The 18,774-nt window shown below is 40.3% G+C and overlaps 1 protein-coding gene across 1 annotated transcript in view; it reads left to right on the top strand.

Annotated features, from left to right (window-relative positions):
• Positions 1–17,043, top strand: part of astn1 (astrotactin 1) — a gene marked incomplete at its 5' end in the record, with an annotated part of 377,223 nt that extends 360,180 nt beyond the window's left edge. The window contains 3 exons of the mRNA XM_083928387.1: positions 196–296; positions 1,933–2,116; positions 16,397–17,043. Of these exons, the coding sequence (XP_083784513.1) occupies positions 196–296; positions 1,933–2,116; positions 16,397–16,634 (523 nt within the window). The 3' untranslated portion in view covers positions 16,635–17,043. The remainder of the gene's footprint in view (positions 1–195; positions 297–1,932; positions 2,117–16,396) is intronic.
• Between the last annotated feature and the right edge of the window lie 1,731 nt (positions 17,044–18,774).

Raw genomic sequence — 18,774 nt, 5'->3', positions numbered from 1 at the left:
CTGGCACTAGTGAAAGTACCGCATTGATAATGCAAGCTCTCATCTCCTTTTCCCATTGAATTAATAACTGATTAATAAATGATAACAGATCTAACTAAACTGCTGGACATCTATATAGGTTTTGTGGAAAATGATGTATCACTCACAATCAGCAGCAGGTTCTATAATCACTTGCACGTGTGTTTATGTGTCTAGGTTCCGGCTGTGGGCAGTAGACAACACAGGGCGCCGTTCCAGTCCAAGTGAGGTCACCATCAAAACTCCATGTTCAACTGTGGATGACGTCAAAGCACAAGGTAAGAAAAAAGAGACACAGGCTAAAATCAGAGAGGTGAATCATCTTTTAGTGAGGATCACAGGTGGCTCACGGAGATGACTATATATATGAATACTTGAGGTGATTGTGAGAAACATCTGCATTTGTGTATAGGAATGTAGTCAGTGAGAGGTGTAATTGGGGAGGTAATGTTTCTCGGTTTACTAGTGACCAAATACATGATAAGTTTAGCTAACTCAAAGTACAGACATTTGCTCTTTCTGTTTGCAGTTATGTTTCAAGTCCTCACAAAACAGATGTTGAACATCGGTTCATAGAGCGAGTCATAAAGTCACAGAGAAATGGTTTTCCTCTCTGGCTAGGGCTGTTTATGGACACGGTAAACTACAATTCCATGACGATGGATGACGATGACGATGAAAAATAGGTATTCGATATAGCCAAAAATTGAAAGTTGAAATTTTTACAACTCTCTGTACCAGTGAGAGATTTATAGCAAAAATCCTGCTGCTGATTAAAAAATAGCAATTTCAAAAATGCCCCAGTGAAGTGTGATGCTACTGGCTTACACTGTTGATTTTAATGCCTGGAAATACATGAATGGTGTGAAATGTAATAGGTCCACTCTGTGGCTCTATTTTGAACAGATTTTATTGACATGGATAAGTTCATGATCTGATGAAAAAACAATTCCCAAGTTGAAGAAAATCTTCAACCACTTTGGCTTTAGATGGATATGTTTATGATTTATTCATTTTTCTAAACGGTGATATCAAGAAATACATGTAGCATCATGGATGGTTTCCTGAACGGGCCTACCAGGCAAAGGTCCAGGGGCCTATAAAGTCAAGGGCCCTGACTCATAAAACGTTGCTGAAAAAACACACAAAATGATCAAAAATGACCACAAAAAGACAAAATTGAGTATAGGGATGCAAAATGACCAGGATGAGATGCTAAATGACTGAAAATAGACTCAAAACGACCACAAAGAAACAGAAAAGAGGACAAAGACACACAAAATGATTAAAACAGATGCACCGCTGAGAGAAACAAAATGACGACCTAGAAATGTAAAATGTCTAAAAATAGATGCAAAACCGCCACAAAAAGATGCAAAATTACTAAAAATAGACTCAAACAATCACAGAGATGCAAAACAAGGACAAAGACGTACAAAACATCTATACATGGACGTAAAATGAGCACAAAGAGAAACAGAATGACTACAAACTGTTTAAAAGTAGACTCTTTGAATGTGGGTGTCTTGTTCCTATGTAGACAGAGTGGGGAGCCTCTGACATGTCTGTGCCCCGGGGCCCATAGGGTAGAACAACATCTGTCTTATTAATCTAAAATGCAAAATAGGGTTGAACTTATCCATGTTTTTGGGCAGTTTTTCAAATGTTTTATCATATAGGACAGACAGGAATGAGGGGAAGACACGCAGCAGAGGGCCGCAGGTCAGAGTCGATCCCACGGTCTCTGCGTCAAGGACCTTCAGCCTCTTTACATGGGGCATGACAGCTCTAACCACTGAGCCACGCTCACTTTTTCTTGAAACACAAACGCATCACTTGCAGTCTGACAAGATGAATTTTCATTTGACACGTGAACATTTAGTGTTGACTTACGATTGTGTTTCCCCTCACCAGAAATAGCTGATAAGATCTACAACCTATTCAATGGTTACACCAGTGGGAAGGAGCAGCAGACGGCCTACAACACTCTGATGGACCTGGGTGCTCCCACGCTCCACCGTGTGCTATACCACTACAACCAGCGCTACGAGAGCTTCGGAGAATTCACCTGGAGATGTGAGGACGAGCTGGGTCCCAGGTAAAGTTATCATTTGACCCTCTCTTATTCTGGATTTTTATGCCTAAAAACAATGAAATGCTAGTCTCTCAGAGTTTAAAGCAAGGCAAAGACACATCAGTAGATCAGGAGGTAAAATGACAGAAACAATAACATGTTTGTATTCCAGAAGTGCCCTGATAAGTAAAGTCAAATATGCATTCCTTCCAGTAAATTGATCATCAACTTTATGGTGCATTTATCAGACAATAGGCTGAGTCAGGGCTGAGCTGCAGGCCTGCCTTCTACAGAAAACCAAAAGACTGAGCCATTTTAATAATGTGTTGTCTGTGACCACTGTAATCAATCTCTGAAATTGCAGTGATGTGTGCGCATGCATGCCTACTCAATTTATAAGCTGCCCTCCCACTGAGAAAGTGCAATCTGTCGTACTGAACTTCAACCAATAACAATACAGCTGCTCTGCAGGATTGCAAATGCGAAATTGCAAATGGCAACTAAACAAGAGTCTGGCGTGGTTTGGTGTGAACACCACTTTCCAGACCGATCTGAGCACTGAGTCCTTTCAAAAATGAACTGGGCACCAGCAATTCCAAATATGTGAGAAAACACAAACACTGTGTGCGGTTGTGAAAGTTAAAGTTTCTTCTAGTCAGACAAGTTAGTTATATGGTAAGTGTGTCCTCTTACCTTTTCTTAGTTGACAGATATGGCTGTACTCCAGCCTAAAACACGTCATACTCGGAAGAAAACAGCAACTCTGAGGAAGGCCGGAGTACAGCCGAAACTGTCAGCTAAGAAAAGAGAAGAGGCCGTCTTTACCATATAACTAACCTGTCTGACTAGAAGAAACTTTAACTTTCAAAATGGATAAAGAAGACATTAGGAATACAAGCGATCTCCTGTTTGCGGTCCTTAAAAATTAAACATACGGTAGATTTGGCTTGTAGGCTCCATTAGTGGTTACTCTAGCCTCATCGTGTGAAACTTTTTGCATCTTTACATTGATTCATAGACCTTACTCACAATCCCAACAGCTTGTAGTATATTTTATACGATACATACAATACTTAAAGACAATGCTTAAAGGATAAAGCGCCTGATATTCTATGTCTCTTATTGTCATTAAATGCCATGAAAAGACCAAAACCAACAGTGAATGTATCCTACTAACTAAGTATTATCAATGCATATATATAGTATATACGTACAGTACCACTCAAAAGTTTGGACACGTTTTCTCATTCACTTGAATGGGAAAGTGTGTTGACTGGTACTTTATTTATATTAATTTGTTCCATAGAGCTCCATTGTTGTCCATATTTGCAGTTTATTTCAATCTCACATACACCGTTTTGCTGGAAATGCTCTTGCAGTGCACCAAAGTTTATTCATTTGCTGTTGAACATATTTCCCAGTAAGTACACTTGTCCTGTTTTAGCAATGCCCGCAGCTATTGATGCTGGAAAAAGTATAGATTCATGACCAGTTTTTACAGATGTATGTCTTCATGAGAAGGGGCTTGGGGCTGAGAGCCACATACAGGTTAAGCAGGTTGGAATGTATTGAGAGCCGGACTGAAGTCTGGTGTATACTCTATCACAGTCTGGTACACACAGCTGAATGCAGAACACAAAAAACTTTCAGCTGTACGCCGTTATCAACATATGTCGAGGTTAGCACAATGAGCTGATTGGTATGAGAGTCAGTCACACTATGGAAAGAAAAAAAAAATTCAACACCAGTGCTTGAAGAGCCGTCTGTAGGTAGAGAGATGGTTTTCAGTTTTATAGCTTGATGTGACCTGTTGTCTTTAAGTGTTTGTACAGTGTCATAAAGAAATGCTTTAAAAGTGTTTCTTAGTTTTACAATGAGAATAGTTTACTACACCACAAATGCCAGTAGGCAAAATGCTACCTCAGTCCCCAGCAGGAGGTCTTTCTTTGTTACTTGATGCACCACTGTCTGTTCAAAATAAATGAAAAGAAGCATTTCTTCTTTTTTTACCCACTGTACTGAACTGGCACTGACCTGTTGCTTCTAAACCCCAATATGCACTGAACTGTGACTTCTGTGTCCTATTACAATCAGAAATACTTATTGTGGTAATACTTATACATTGACGCCAGTGAAAGTGAAAGTGAAAGTGAAAGCGGTGCATTGTAAAGCAAAGTTCATCTCTGTTCATTTTCCATCGGACACAACCAATTTGCTTCTCAATGCATCGTAGCCAACAGCACATGATGCATGGCAAAACACCTGTACCTGTTGTCTCTGTGAAGTCTCACACACCGTTTTGACCCTCTGGAGAGGCAGCAGTTTTTCAAACTTTCACTCCCAGATCAACACATCTCTTCCACATCCTCACCCTGTCTGTGTTGCATCTGATGCGTGCTACTCATGTTGTTAATGCGACACTACGCAAGGCGGTCAAAGCTGCGGTCATTTGTTCCAAAAAGCTTTTTTTTCCCCAGCACAATTAGAAACACATACTACAGTGGCTCACACAGCCAGATCTCCATGGGATCAGCCCGTTCAAAGCTCTGCGTTGTCTGACTCTTGTTTTGATTCTCAAAGGTGGGCAGATGTTCTGCTCCCAGCCTCCAAAGTGCTGTCTTTGATTGTAGGCGGTTGTTTGTGTGAATTAAAATCACAAGGGAAATTCACTCAAACTGACTGGGAAGCCGAGTGAGCTTAACCTCTGTGACATCACTGGGGCCATTTAGTAATGCACAACCAGGGAGGGCCCCAAATTTCCCCCTCAAACTAGGGATAAGTACCCATAATGTAAAATTGTAGCTTAATGTTTTATAAACAGAGCCATGTGTCCGATGTAAAATATACTTATAAATGGCAGTCTGTGGTACATGCTTTCACTTTGGCAGGTGAAACTGATTAACCAAGGCTCCCTTAATTCTCCGTTTCCCTCTCTGTCTGTGGCTTCCCCCACCCTAAATGAAAGGTTGTTTTTAATAGGGACCATGCTGGAAAGAGTTGATGTTATTGAGGGAGTTGCTTCTGAAGTGTTCCATTAAAATACACTTAGATTAACAGCCCTCCAATTTAGTCAAAGGGAGGGGTGATTAATGTTAATAAAGGCACCTCCGAGCTGGAAAAGCAGAAGAGAAGTGAATTCAAGGTGAGGCCTGGCAACAGGGGGAAGGAAGTATAAACATGTTTTGTTTAGCCAAGTCATCAAATGAACATTAGACTTTCCTATGTATCTGGTTGGGTGTGAGGACAGACTCTGAACGTGAAGCAGAGCTGCACTGTGTGCCGTCTATTGTTACCGGGCCAGCGTGCGGGCAGAGAGGTTAATGGCATTTCAGCTGCGCTGCTGTTTGTCTGCGTGAGCCGACAACTTCCCCCGAGGCATCAAACACTTTGTTTCTCTGACATTATTCGACTGTTGGGGAAAACACATGCCACGGATAACCGGTTGCCAGGACAAAAATACTACTGATATCATTTTAGCAAAGCAAAATAATGTTCATGCAAAGTTTCTGACTTTTCAAGCATCTGTTAAGGATGATGGCCTTGTTCTGCAAAAGCACCTACGGTCATTTTGACCATTGTCATTTAGCTGAAGGCTGACTCTTAACAGTTAGGTCGGATCTAGAGTTGCTCTTTTTACTTGTGCCTTAGCATGAATAAACATTAAGGTCCTATTAGGATAAAGATTATAATTCAATTTCAATTCAATTTTATTTATAGTGTCAAATCATAACAAAAATTATCTCAGGACACTTTACAGAGTAGGTAAAGACCACACTCAATGACTCAATTTATGATTTACATAGATCCAACAATTCCTCTGTAGAGTACAGTGGCAACGAAAACCTTCCCTATAACAGACAGGAACGTGGGACAGACCCAGCTCTGTGGAGGACGGCCATCTGTCTTGACCGGTTGGGGAGGAAGAAAAGGAGAGAGAAAGAGAGAAAAGACACACAGATGGACATAGAGAGACAGACAGACGCACTTCCAGAGATGCAAGCAAAGTATAACTATAACTACTACTATAACTATAATATTTATAGTAATGTGAATATGACGTATATGTTAAGGCAGTTAATACAACAGAATAGTAGAAACAAGCACAGCTAAGGTGACAGAATATGAAAATGATAATAATTATGGTGGCAAACATGATCAATGATGAGTAGTGGCAATAGCAGCTACGATACAGCTACAAATTTTATAGTTTATTAAACTAGTGATAGTATATATGAGTAACAGTGACAATAGCAGCAGGAAGCGTCATGTAGGACCACGGCAGCAAGCACCACCACGATCAGCAGAGACCTGCGAGACGACAAAGCACAAACAGCTCCGGGGAAGAAGCTGAATCAGTAACATGCATTGATGGGACATGACTGATTCAGACAGAGAGGAGAGAAGCTCAGAGTATCAGGAAAAGTATTATCCCCCGGCAGACTAGGCCTATAGCAGCATAATTAAGCAGAATAAAGTCTCATCGTAAGCCCTAGCTGTAAGCTTTATCAAAAAGGAAAGTTTTAAGTTTACTTTTAAATAAGGGGACAGTGTCTGCCTCCCGAATAACATTTGGGAGTTTGTTCCACAGGAGAGGAGCTTGGTAGCTGAAGGCTCTGCCTCCCATTCTACTTTTGGAGACTCTAGGAACGACGAGTAGCCCTGCATTCTCAGAGCGCAGAGATCTAGTTGGGTGATACGGTACTATGAGCTCTTTAAGATACGACGGAGCCTGACCAATAAGAGCTTTGTACGTAAGGAGAAGGATTTTAAATTCTATTCTAGATTTTACAGGTAGCCAGTGCAGAGAAGCTAATACAGGAGAAATATGTTCTCTTCTATTTGTTTTAGTTAGTACACGAGCTGCAGCATTTTGGACCAACTGGAGACTCTTAACAGACTTATTGGAGCAGCCTGATAATAAGGAATTGCAATAGTCCAGCCTAGAAGTAACAAATGCATGAACAAGTTTCTCTGCATCTTTCTGAGACACAATGTTCCTAATTTTTGCAATATTACGCAGGTGAAAATATGCAGTCCTTGTTGTTAGTTTTATGTGAGAATCGAAGGACATATCTTGATCAAAAATAACACCCAGATTCCTTACTGTGGTGCTGGAGGACAACACAACATCATCCAGAGTAACAATGTCTTTAGCTATTGAATTTCAGAGGCCTTTGGGGCCAAGTACAATAATTTCAGTTGTTTTGTCTGAGTTTAACATCAGGAAATTGCAGGTCATCCAGCTTTTTATTTCCTTAATGCACATTTGAAGTTTATCTAACTGATGGGTTTATGGGGTTATATCCTTAAACATTTTCTATCCAAGGGTTTGTTGGCATGAAGCATCACAGCTGATAAACACTGTTTATGTACGGAGATGTGACTGTTTATTCCACTCACCTGATCATCATTAGGAGTCCAAGCATCAGTGCTGAAACTGTGTTGCTGTTGTTTCTATATTTTCTCCTCTTATTATCACCTAAAGGTACAGTGTCTGGATCTCAGAACCCAAACCAAATCAAATCAAATTTAAAGCACCCAACAGGTCAAGATTAGATTAGAGACAGGCTGATACTGGATCTGCCAATATTATCAGTATCTATCAATGTTAGTGTATATGTTTTTTGACATGAGCTCTCCCAGTGTCTGCGTGGGTTTTCTCCGGGTTCTCCGGTTTCCTCCCACAATCCAAAGACATGCAGGTGTTAGGTTCATTGATGACTCTAAATTGCCCTAGCGTCCTGTCCAGGGTGTACCCCAGCATTTATTTCAATTTAAATAATTATATTGGTGTGGCTTTATTTAAATGGTTATTTTTATTTATTGTAACGTGTTTTATACATTGTATGTATAACGTTCTATATGATAGTGTTAAATATTCTTAGATAAAGTTATTTGTTTGGGAACGTAGCCCTATATCAGTGCAACATCAGTGCACTATAGAAAAGGTGTTTTTATTCCAGTCTGTCGGTCAGGCCCTAGTTCAAATAGATGTGCACTATTACCCAAGTAGGTGTTGTGTTTGCATTAGAAAGGAATATTAAGGTCTATGATCAACGCTGGTTCAGAGTCAATATTAACAAAATTAGTGATTAAAATTAAAATGTTTATGGGTAATCTTGAATTTTAGATGGATGTGGATTTATGTAAATTATATTCATTTTCTGTATTTTTGTTCCCCCTATTTGGGATTTTTAGAAAACTTCATCTTAACACAGTGGTGCAGACAGGAGTACTGACGCAGAAGCTGCTGTGGACGGGGGCAGCAGCTGCAGCAAAACACACTTTAATTATCTTTAAAAAAGTTCTAAATAAGTATTTTCGTCCCGCAATGGGGAAATTCAATATTCACTCTATTTTTTTAATTTTACACACACACAGGCCCGAAATAGACACACATGCACAGACAGGACCTATATACATGCAACTAATAGAGAGATGTTAGAGCGAGGGGGCTGCCAGTGACCGGCGCCCCGAGCGATTGGGGGTTCGGTGCCTTGCTCAACAGCACCTCGGTAGTGCCCAGGAGATGAACTGGCACCTCTCCAGCCACCAGTCAACGCTCCATTCATGGTCCACACAGGGACTCGAACCAGCGACCCTCCGGTTCCCAGCCAAGTCACCCATGGAGCTTGAAACAATAAAAATGCCATGTCCTTTTTTTGCGTAATTTTAACGTTACTCACTCAAATGTCTTTGTTGGTGCACTGCAGTATGACGTGTGGGCGTTTTTGTGCACAAAATAACACAATGACCCAATTCATAGGAAAAGAAAGCCCCATAGCACTTCTAGAGGTCTCAAAACTCCTCAGGGAATCTTTAAATCACATCCACGAAAGCAAAATCTGCCCAGAGAATAGACAGTCCTTGCTCTCTTTAGGTCCCTTTTGTTTGTGGTTTTGCCCTTAAATCACCATTTCTTTGGCCACTTGAGAAGGGCTATACCGCTCCCACCCAAACAATCTGCGGTACCGCCGGCAGTAAACAACAGAGCAGACAGGAACCTTTCCAGCACATGCATAAACACTACACATACACACACACACGCACCACATACTGTAGATGTACAGACCCCAGGCACGCACACACTTTCATCTTCCTAAATCAGCTCAATGCTTTATGCGGAGAATTCCCCAGTGTCCTCTGTCACAAACATGAGGACTGACTAAGATTTTCATTTGCTAGTCAAAATACAGATAACAAGAACTCGGCTCAGGCTCTGACTCAATGTAAACTGCTATCAGCCAAGTAAGCAATATCTGGAAACAAATGAATGAACAAGTCTTTCTTGTGGCGGCAGATATTCAGATGTGCTGTTTTTAGAAACATATCGGATCTCACTGACGAGACCCTTTGGCATGCCACGGAGGACATTTTTGTTGCCTTTGTCATGCAACATCGCGTGACGTTTTAACTCGAACCATAAACTCAGCGAAAGGCTGTCTCTAAGGGTCGACACTTCTTCTCCAGAGGGCCGGACCTTGTCATCGCCCAGGGGAGGACCCATCATTTCAAGCCCGTCGGCCACTTGGCTGTTAACTCATAGACGCGAGATGTTTTGGCTGGGCTGAGAGAAAATCCTCCATCCTGTCCGTTTGAGTCCTGACAGTGACCTCGGTTAGACTGTGTCCTTTGATGAACTGAAAAAAATATTTTTTTTCATATTTCATTTCTGTTTTTAAGATGACAGTCTCTAATCAGAGGAGCGCTTGTTAAAAGAAGTATTGTTATTGTTGGAATTTCTCTCAGGAAATCATAATCATAATCACAGCAGACTGTTTATTTTGTGTATTTTTGTCCTCTCAACTATAAAAAGTCAAAGTATAAGTGTCTCTCCGCTGTGATTTATTAGTTTCTGTAATACTGAAAAGTGAATAGAAATAGAAATATTAAGACACTGATATAAATACCCGGTAAAAAAGATCCCATTATAAATATCCATTGATAAAGCAACATTGTTATGAATTTACTTAACAATTAAAAGTATCATCTGCCCTCTCAAGGTAAGATCCAAGGCACTGGTTCCAGTCAAATGTAATGCACAAGTATCTTTGAAGTTAGTAATGACACTTTGACGATGCCGTTTATAAACCTGGAATCATGATTGGTTTAATTGCCGAAAATATATTTTTAGCAGAAATTTTTAGAGAAAAAGTGAATCCACATAGCTCAGTATAATGAAGCAGAAGCAGCTCTTTCTAATTTGTATTATAAAACAAATCAAATCAAGCAACCTCATTGGTTGTTATTCATTCATTCATTCATCTTCAACCGCTTGTCCCTGTCGGGGTCACAAGGGGGCTGGAGCCGATCCCAGCTGACATCGGGCGTGAGGCGGGGTCCACCCTGGACAGGACGCCAGTCCATCGCAGGGCACATAGAGACAGACAACCATTCATACCTACAGGCAATTTTAGTGTCATCAATTAACCTTAACACGTGCATGTCTTTAGACTGTGGGAGGAAACCGGAGAACCCGGAGAAAACCCACGCAGACACGGGGAGAACATGCAAACTCCACACAGAAGGGCCCCAGCCGGGATTTAAACCAGTAACCCTCTCGCTCTGAGGCGACAGTGCTAACCACCATACCACCGTGTCGACAATTCCATATCACTCCACTTTCATCTTTGTACTGTATACAGTGTAGGGACTTTGACTGAAAATGGTTGGGAGATTTCAACAAGTGATTGATTAGTCTGACGTTTTACAATGCGTTCTGTTATTGGAAATGTAAATCAGCTGTTTAGGTGACAGGGTGGTGACACAGTGCTATCTTTAGCTAAGCGTACTCTACATGTTCACAGATGTAGGAGCTGAATCTGTACACGGAAAAAAAATGCATTTCAGCAGATATCTTATTTATAATTACCCTGGAAATCCAGACGGACCGGCAGCACATTTCAATTTGCTCTGCCGCTGCCTCTGGGCACGCACCAAGCTCATTAACTATATCAATAATTAATTATACCAATAGGGTGGATCTAAAGGGACTATGTGCTCTGTTGTAGTTGTATGTGGTAAATGGACGTTCTAGTCTTCTGACCACTCAAGTCGCTTTCACAGTGTTTGTCACATTCACCCGTTCACACAGACATTCAAACTGATGGCAGTGGACATCTACATACCATCTAATCTAACCATTCACACAACATTCACACACCCATGCGCAATTCGGCGTTCAGTGACTTGCCCAAGGACACTTCGACATGCGGACCTGGGGAGGTGGGGATCAAACCTCCAATCTCTCGCACTCTCCCACTGAGCCACAGCCACCATCAATTCCATTTGGATTTGAATTGGATGCATTGTTTTAAGATGATTATTGACATCTGGTGTGGGTGGGTTTTGTTCTTGATTGACACTTTAAATGTTGTGTGTGTGCACCTTGTCATACTGATGTGTGACTATAAGTGTGAGCACATCTGTTTGTATATATTTATGTGTATTGCATATGACCATGCACATGCGTCTACTTGCCTGCATGCATGTGCACAGTCAAAAAACAGTTTCCACTCCTATACATGCACATGGATTAATGTGACGTTGCTATTTTAAACCTGTGAAATGTTCCTCCGCCTTCCTAAAAAAAACAAAAGCATAACAAACCGCATTTTTTTTCTTTATTTAAAGCAAATAAATATCCAGATTTCCTCAAAACCACTGAAATGTGTGGCAAAAATATTGGGAACATAAAGAGGTTTCAGAAAAATGATATGAATGACAGGATGGCAGCGCGGTACCAGTACCAACACAAGCATTCTTCTCTGCAGACAGGCTGACTGAGAAGACTGACATCATTAGAAGTGGTATTTCTTTCTCTGCCATTTCCAGAGCAGAACACACAACTGAGGCTGTAGTTCGTCCATATGCATTTGCAAAAGGGATGCTGTCCCGCTGAGCATCCATATGCACATACACCATTCAAAATACACTCTTGACTCCAAAAACAATTCAATAACATATGCAAAGTTCTGACTGCATATTAGCCAGGTAACTGCAAATAGGATGTTGCTTCTCGTGTATCTCCATGTGTGAAAAGATTTGCAAATTGGAGAGGAATGCCAAAAATAACGCAGACTAACAGTGTTTTGCCTACTTGAAATGACTTGCGGCCTATTATGGCATACAGAATACGTTTCCCTTTCCAGAAATAATATTAATACATACCAGGAAATATGGTGATGTGTTATATGTTTACAGAACAGCAGTGGATTCGGAGTCAGTATAAGACAGGAGGTGAAATATTGCAGAGGCCTAAGACCACACAGTGTCTGTATTTTTACAGTGTGTTGGGCAGTACTGACTTTAAGCTCAACACGCCAACGAATTGCAGCTTGTCAACAAAATGAAAATTATAAAAGGGTTATCATTTGAATGGAAAACACAGACTGTAAAACAGAAGTTACTTATAAAACTATGGCTATAACTTACCCTGATGGTTTGTGTATCTACCCTGGTTAAATGATTCACCCTTCTTACTGATGTCCACAACCACTTTATTCTCTCCACAAAGTTACGGAACACCGTGAAAACTGTAACAACATAAAACACATTTTACATTTATTATTTTGACAGATTAGTTTCTTATACATGGGTACACAAGTTTCAATATTTAGAATAATTACCGTGTACGCCTGCTTAGCCAGTAGTAGACAGTTTTCTCGCATCTCTTTTCTCTCTCTCCCTCTTTCCCTCTCGTCTCTCTGTTTCTCACGTCCAACATCACTTGGACAGGAAGTGACCTCCCACACTATTTTAATTGAAACATTTCAATACATTTTTACAGCAGAACTATTAGTTAAACTGCATTTAGGTTTCATCACAGATTTATGTAAACATAATATAATAATAAAAAACAATTAGAAATCAATATGATGACTTCACTAACTTCCGGTGTTGCCACTGTAATACATTGCCATATTTCAGCGGCAGATACAGTTTAGTTTTATCCAAGATCAGAGTCTGGATCCAGAGAAAACTGCAAATCAATCCAGACCAGATCATGTGCCACTTGACTGCATTATTTAGGGATTATTTTCTTGTGTTTGAGCATTGTCAACATGATTGTATTAACATGCCAGCACATAGTACTTTCGTCCAGATTTGGACCTCATACCTTTAATAAAATTCATCTATCTATTCATCTATGTTATTTCCTAAAAAAAATAAAAAAATAAAAACACCTTCTGACCTGTACAAATGAAAAGCTAAACTCATAAGCAATAAAACGCACCATTTATAAATTCAATAAACTCAGTAGTTTTGCTTATACAGCATATTTGGTGTTACCAGTACCTGATGATGGCTAATGTTAGCTTAAGTCCTTACTACAGCTAAAAGTATGGGTGTGTGTAGGGGTAGTCATCATATATTTTTAGCATCATCAGTTAACATGTAGTTTATAAAATCAGGAGCATCCATAGGACACTTGAACTTATCATGATAATTATAATTATATTAAATCATAAGAATTTATAATGTTTTATGACCGTTGATATAGTGCATCAGAAGGCATTTTGTGTGTTTATGAGTGTAGTCATGAAGCACTAGGAATGCCCCCATAATGCACTATAGATGTGGCTTCTATAGAGACTTAGATTTACCAAACAATCTCAACCCAAGGTCCTTTTAGAAGCTGTTCTGGAAGTTTCAATCATATCACATGACTTTCAGCAGCAGATAGGGTTTACCCCTTTTATCGGGTTAATGTAGATGTTAAAATGCACACTTTAAAGCCTAAGACCTTGAGATCAAAAGTAATTTTTGACCTTGCAAACAACAATTGAGAACACAATCTCACCACATGATCCATTTAGATCCATTTTGGAAGCTTTTGGTCGTATCATATGACCTTCATTGGCTGCACCTGCCGATAGGGAAACATAGCATGTTTTTTGTAAGTATGTAATGTGGCTGAACTCACCCTTTAAAGGAAAATTGTTTCTTTATTTCTTCTTTTATGTAACACAACATGGCATTCACACATGAATTCTTAACATAATTATATTTATCTTGACCGTCAAAGGTCATTTTGAGATCACAAGTGAGAATCATGACTTCATCAACCCCGTTACTTTCCCTGCCATCATCTATCCATCAGCGCCCTCGTTATTTTTCATCATTTTCAACTCTCCATCATCATTTGCATGAAAATCCTCCTCCTCCTCCTCCTCCTCCTCCTCCTTCTCATCATCATCATCATCATCCTCATCATCATCATTACATCAGCACCAGTTCTGTCTACCAGGTGAGTGCCCATGGTGATTGGTGTAACACTTAATATTTGTGAATTCACTGTAGGTGGTTTGCTTTCAGGTGCACATTTTGCATTACAAATTGAATTAAATTGATTCATATGCAACTGCAGGTAGGATCTGTGAAGTCATCGATAAATGTAGATACTCACAGTAGACCTACGTATAGGTAAAGTAAGGTCATTCTATCTGAATGTGTAGCCACTGCTCTGATGTCTCATCAGTTCATCAATATAGAGCGCTGCGGCTCTGGTGGCTCTGGTGAGTTCAGCAGACTTGTGGCTTGGCATAATGGGAACACGATGCTGTAGAAGTGTTGGTTTGGCTGAACAAGGAAGAGAAAGTGTGCGTGGAATGACAGAAATCTTCTCCTTCTGCCATTTTCTAACTTTGGACAAACACTTGACAGGATTTCACTCCAAGGGCCAAACAGGCTGCACCAGGCATAATGATTATTTACTGCTACTACTCAGTGCCCCTATTTATGTGAACTCTGCATCATGTTACTAATAGAGATAATTTTTCAGCTGGTCAGGTTTGGCCAAGGGACAGATTTTATAGGCTAAGTCTCTTCTCTGCCTCACCGCTGTATTACAGGCATCTGTTCGCCTGTTTTCCTCTACAGGACCAGGCTCTTTATTTGCCTTCATTTAATAATGTACAACAGACCTTCAGGAGCCACTGTTTGTTTTGGGACAAAGTTGGAATGTGTCAGTAACAGTGCACCTTACCCTCTGAGTTCTTTCGGGAATCAGCGGTAGATGGGTAGGTTTTAGGTTCTGTCATACAGTGATGTCATTGTTAAAGAGCAAAGCCACATTGTGATTTATGGACTGTAGACAGTCTAATGTATCTGAAGGCAGAGGTGCATCAACACTGAGATTCCACCTTCTTTCAGATGCTTGGCAACAAGGGTTTCTCACTGTTCATTGCATTTCAACAACTCTTTCAACCTTTACAACCAGTGTAGAGGACAGGGTGGTGATTCAACCCGTTTTCATTCGCAGGGCGTCATATATCGCCGTTTTTGCGTCTGGCAGAAGGCTCTTGCCTTGAGCGTCTGTGACAAATGCACCAGGCTTTCAACTGTAAACCTGTCCACGGTGATATTAGATGCTCAGAGTATGTTCTCCAGGATTAAGAGCACCAAACTCTGTATAAAGAGGCTGGTTGGGGTGGTTTAGGGGTCAGACAAACAATGGACTTTTACCAAGGAGATTAGAATCTGTGTCCCAATAATGTCCCATGTCCCATGCATCGCTGTAGTTACAAACTCACTTATTTGAAGCCCAAATTGGTATTATTTGGTATTGTTAATTTGTATCCCATTTCCAAAAAGCATCTTAAGGCTTTTAGATAGATGATCTTATCGGGCTAATATCAGCCTTAATATGCTTAAGATGCCCCAGTCATCTACTAAATGTCTGATCAGACTAGGGCATCAATACCAAAAATACTACATGAGGATAATGTTGGGGTGGTGGAGGGAGTTGCAGTAGCATATGTGGGTTCATTCATTCATCTTCAACCGCTTGTCCCTGTCGGGGTCGCGGGAGGCTGGAGCTGATCCCAGCTGACATCGGGCGTGAGGCAGGGTCCACCCTGGACAGGATGCCATATCACAGGGCACATAGAGACAACCAGAGACAGACAACCATTCACACCTACGGGCAATTTTAGTGTCATCAATTAACCTTAACACGTGCATGTCTTTTGGATTGTGGGAGGAAACCGGAGAACCCGGAGAAAACCCACGCAGACACGGGGAGAACATGCAAACTCCACACAGAAAGGGAACCTTCTCGCTATGAGGCGACAGTGCTAACCACTACACCAACGTATCGCCCTTCTTATGGGTGTTGCATGAGGTTATATTGGCTGCGCTGTGCACCTGCGTTAATGCATTTAATTTCTTCTGTTCTATTTGTTTTGGGATGCAAATTAATCATATTCTAATCTATACTTAATGACAACTTGGATGTTAGCTTTGTCTTGTAAGTGTAAAAATGTAACACACTTTCATCGTTTCTTCACTTTGTTTCAATAGGAAGGCCGGCCTCATCCTCTCCCAGTTGGATGAACTCTCCCCGTGGTGTAAGGGTCTTCTCCAGGAGCCCAAGATCGGCCTCCGCAGGATGTCCCTCAAGTTCCTGTCCTGCCGTTACACTGACACCAAGGCCTTTGGGCTGAACTGGTCGGGCATGGGCCAGGATGTACACAAGGCCTGTGATGAGCAGACCCTCACTGTCATGTATAATGACTACGGCGAGCCCAAGGAGCTGTAACATGATTGAAGGTTTCAGGTTGGATGTGTACAGGAATATGGAAGATTTGTCAAACCCAACAAAGAAACAGATACAATGCAGGTATCAAATTAGTTTCTAGAAGCTATATGCATTCATGGTGTCATGAGCAAATGCTAAACGTGATTTAAAATGCTATGTCCTTTTTTAGCTTTACCACATCATTGGCAATTATATTCAAGAGTCTAATAGGGGCTTCCAGGTAGGATATTGTCTCCATTCCATTCCTCTCTTGCAACGATAAGTGGAAATGAACCCAAGCTGGATACATAATCGGATGCTTCACAATAAAAGCCTTACTTTCTTTATTTGTTCTCCTTCATTGCAGTATGATGCTTAATAATAATACATATTTTCTTTGTTATACATCAAAATCTTATGGACTAAAGTATGTGACGCTAGTAAAGCTTTATTTTACTAACCATATGGTTCTCTTCCTGTCCACATGTCTCATTGTCCTTGGGTATCTCACAAAGAGAAAACTAAAGTAAACTAAAAAAAAAAAAAAACTAAACTTATAGTATTTTACATTTTGTTTTGCATTCAGTCATGACATTAAATGCATCTGTCTGAGAAAAATAAATAGCTTAGAGGAACTTAATATAAGACTGTGCATTTTATTTCACTGTATTTCTTTGTTGGACTCAACAATCTCCGTTTTTGGATACATAAAAAGAGCATGTTTTTACCCTCTGTTCAAAATCTGACATCTTAATAGTGTAGTTTAGATGAGAAGATGCAATTTGATTGGGCTTCTTCATATTCAGTCAAATGTTTCAAGGTCAGATCTGGGACATAAAGGGTTACACGGCAACTCCTTTGTGCCTGTTTGAATCCAAACTTAGAAATGTCGGTGAGAAAATACAAAAGGCAACTCTTGATGTCAAACAAGTGGCCAAAAAAGTGATTGTGACTTTTTTAGGCGGCCTGTATGCATCCTACAGCCTGGATACAGATAGCTGCCTCTTAGACTCAACTTCTCAACACTTTGTTCTCATAACGTTTACATGAAAAATGAATCCTGGAGTTTCTGTGTCTTGTAATGGTTTAGAATTAATCGTAGTTTTAGTTTCACTGGTACGATTACTTCCATCGGCTAATATTTTAAGCTTCTGATGCTTGTCATCCGCATTTATTATGAATAACCGCAAGACATTTCATGGGCTGAAACATCATGTACCGCAGCTGTGATTTGTTATTGGGCGCTGTATTGCGTGGAGTTGCTTCTACAGGTTTTAACTATCACTTCTGTTTTTTAATTTTCTGAATGACGTCAGCCTCATGAACTAGACTTGGTTTTGTGTTTTGTCAATCAAACATGTTGAAAAGTGAATGCATTGCAACACAGTGAAGGAAATGTCATGCAGCGACAAAGGGAAGTGCCAGTATTTTAAGTTCCCATGTTCCTATGAGAAAGGTGAGGTAATGTAAGCAGATAAATAGATTTTACTAGAAAGGTGAAAGAGGATGGTCTGCTGGAAGTTCTTTTAGTAGTAAAGATCATTCAAAACAAACTTGTAAATAGAGCATTATCAGAACGTTTTAGTGATATATCTTGCTGAATGTAGTATTGGTAGTTTGCATTTATACGTGCAGATGTTATAAAGGAGTTCTACTGAATGAAAAGGCATCAAAGAGGAAGTAAACCGATCAGCTCATTTTCTCTACATGTTATCATTTTCACATCATTTATAATCTAAACAATGAACGCAGTTAAAAGTGATAATACTGTATTAAAACTGCATATTAACAGTAGCTGTGTTTCCATTCACATATATGTACATTTCGAAGTACCACATTAGAAAAGCTGTATTGAAACTGCAAAATTCGATACAAATTTGATGCACTTGATGGTATGTGGAAACACCTGTGTCGAATAACTTCTGATATAGTGGACATTAACCTCCCAAGACTGACCAGCTGTTTCCACGATGACCAATACTAGCTGACATGAAACCAAATTCCAATTCTCGTAGATGAGTTAGATGGTCAACGCAACTTGTTTTGTTTCTGGTCCACAACCTCTTATTCTGCTCAATTTACTGGTGGATTACAGCCATGAGTAGCAAATTACACTGTAGTTTATTTACTCCAACCACACTCCCCACAAAGGACGCTGGGC

This window comes from Echiichthys vipera, assembly GCF_963691815.1.
Source record: "Echiichthys vipera genome assembly, chromosome: 15".
NCBI classification, from domain to species: Eukaryota; Metazoa; Chordata; class Actinopteri; order Perciformes; family Trachinidae; genus Echiichthys; species Echiichthys vipera.
This window is presented reverse-complemented; position numbering and strand designations above follow the sequence as displayed.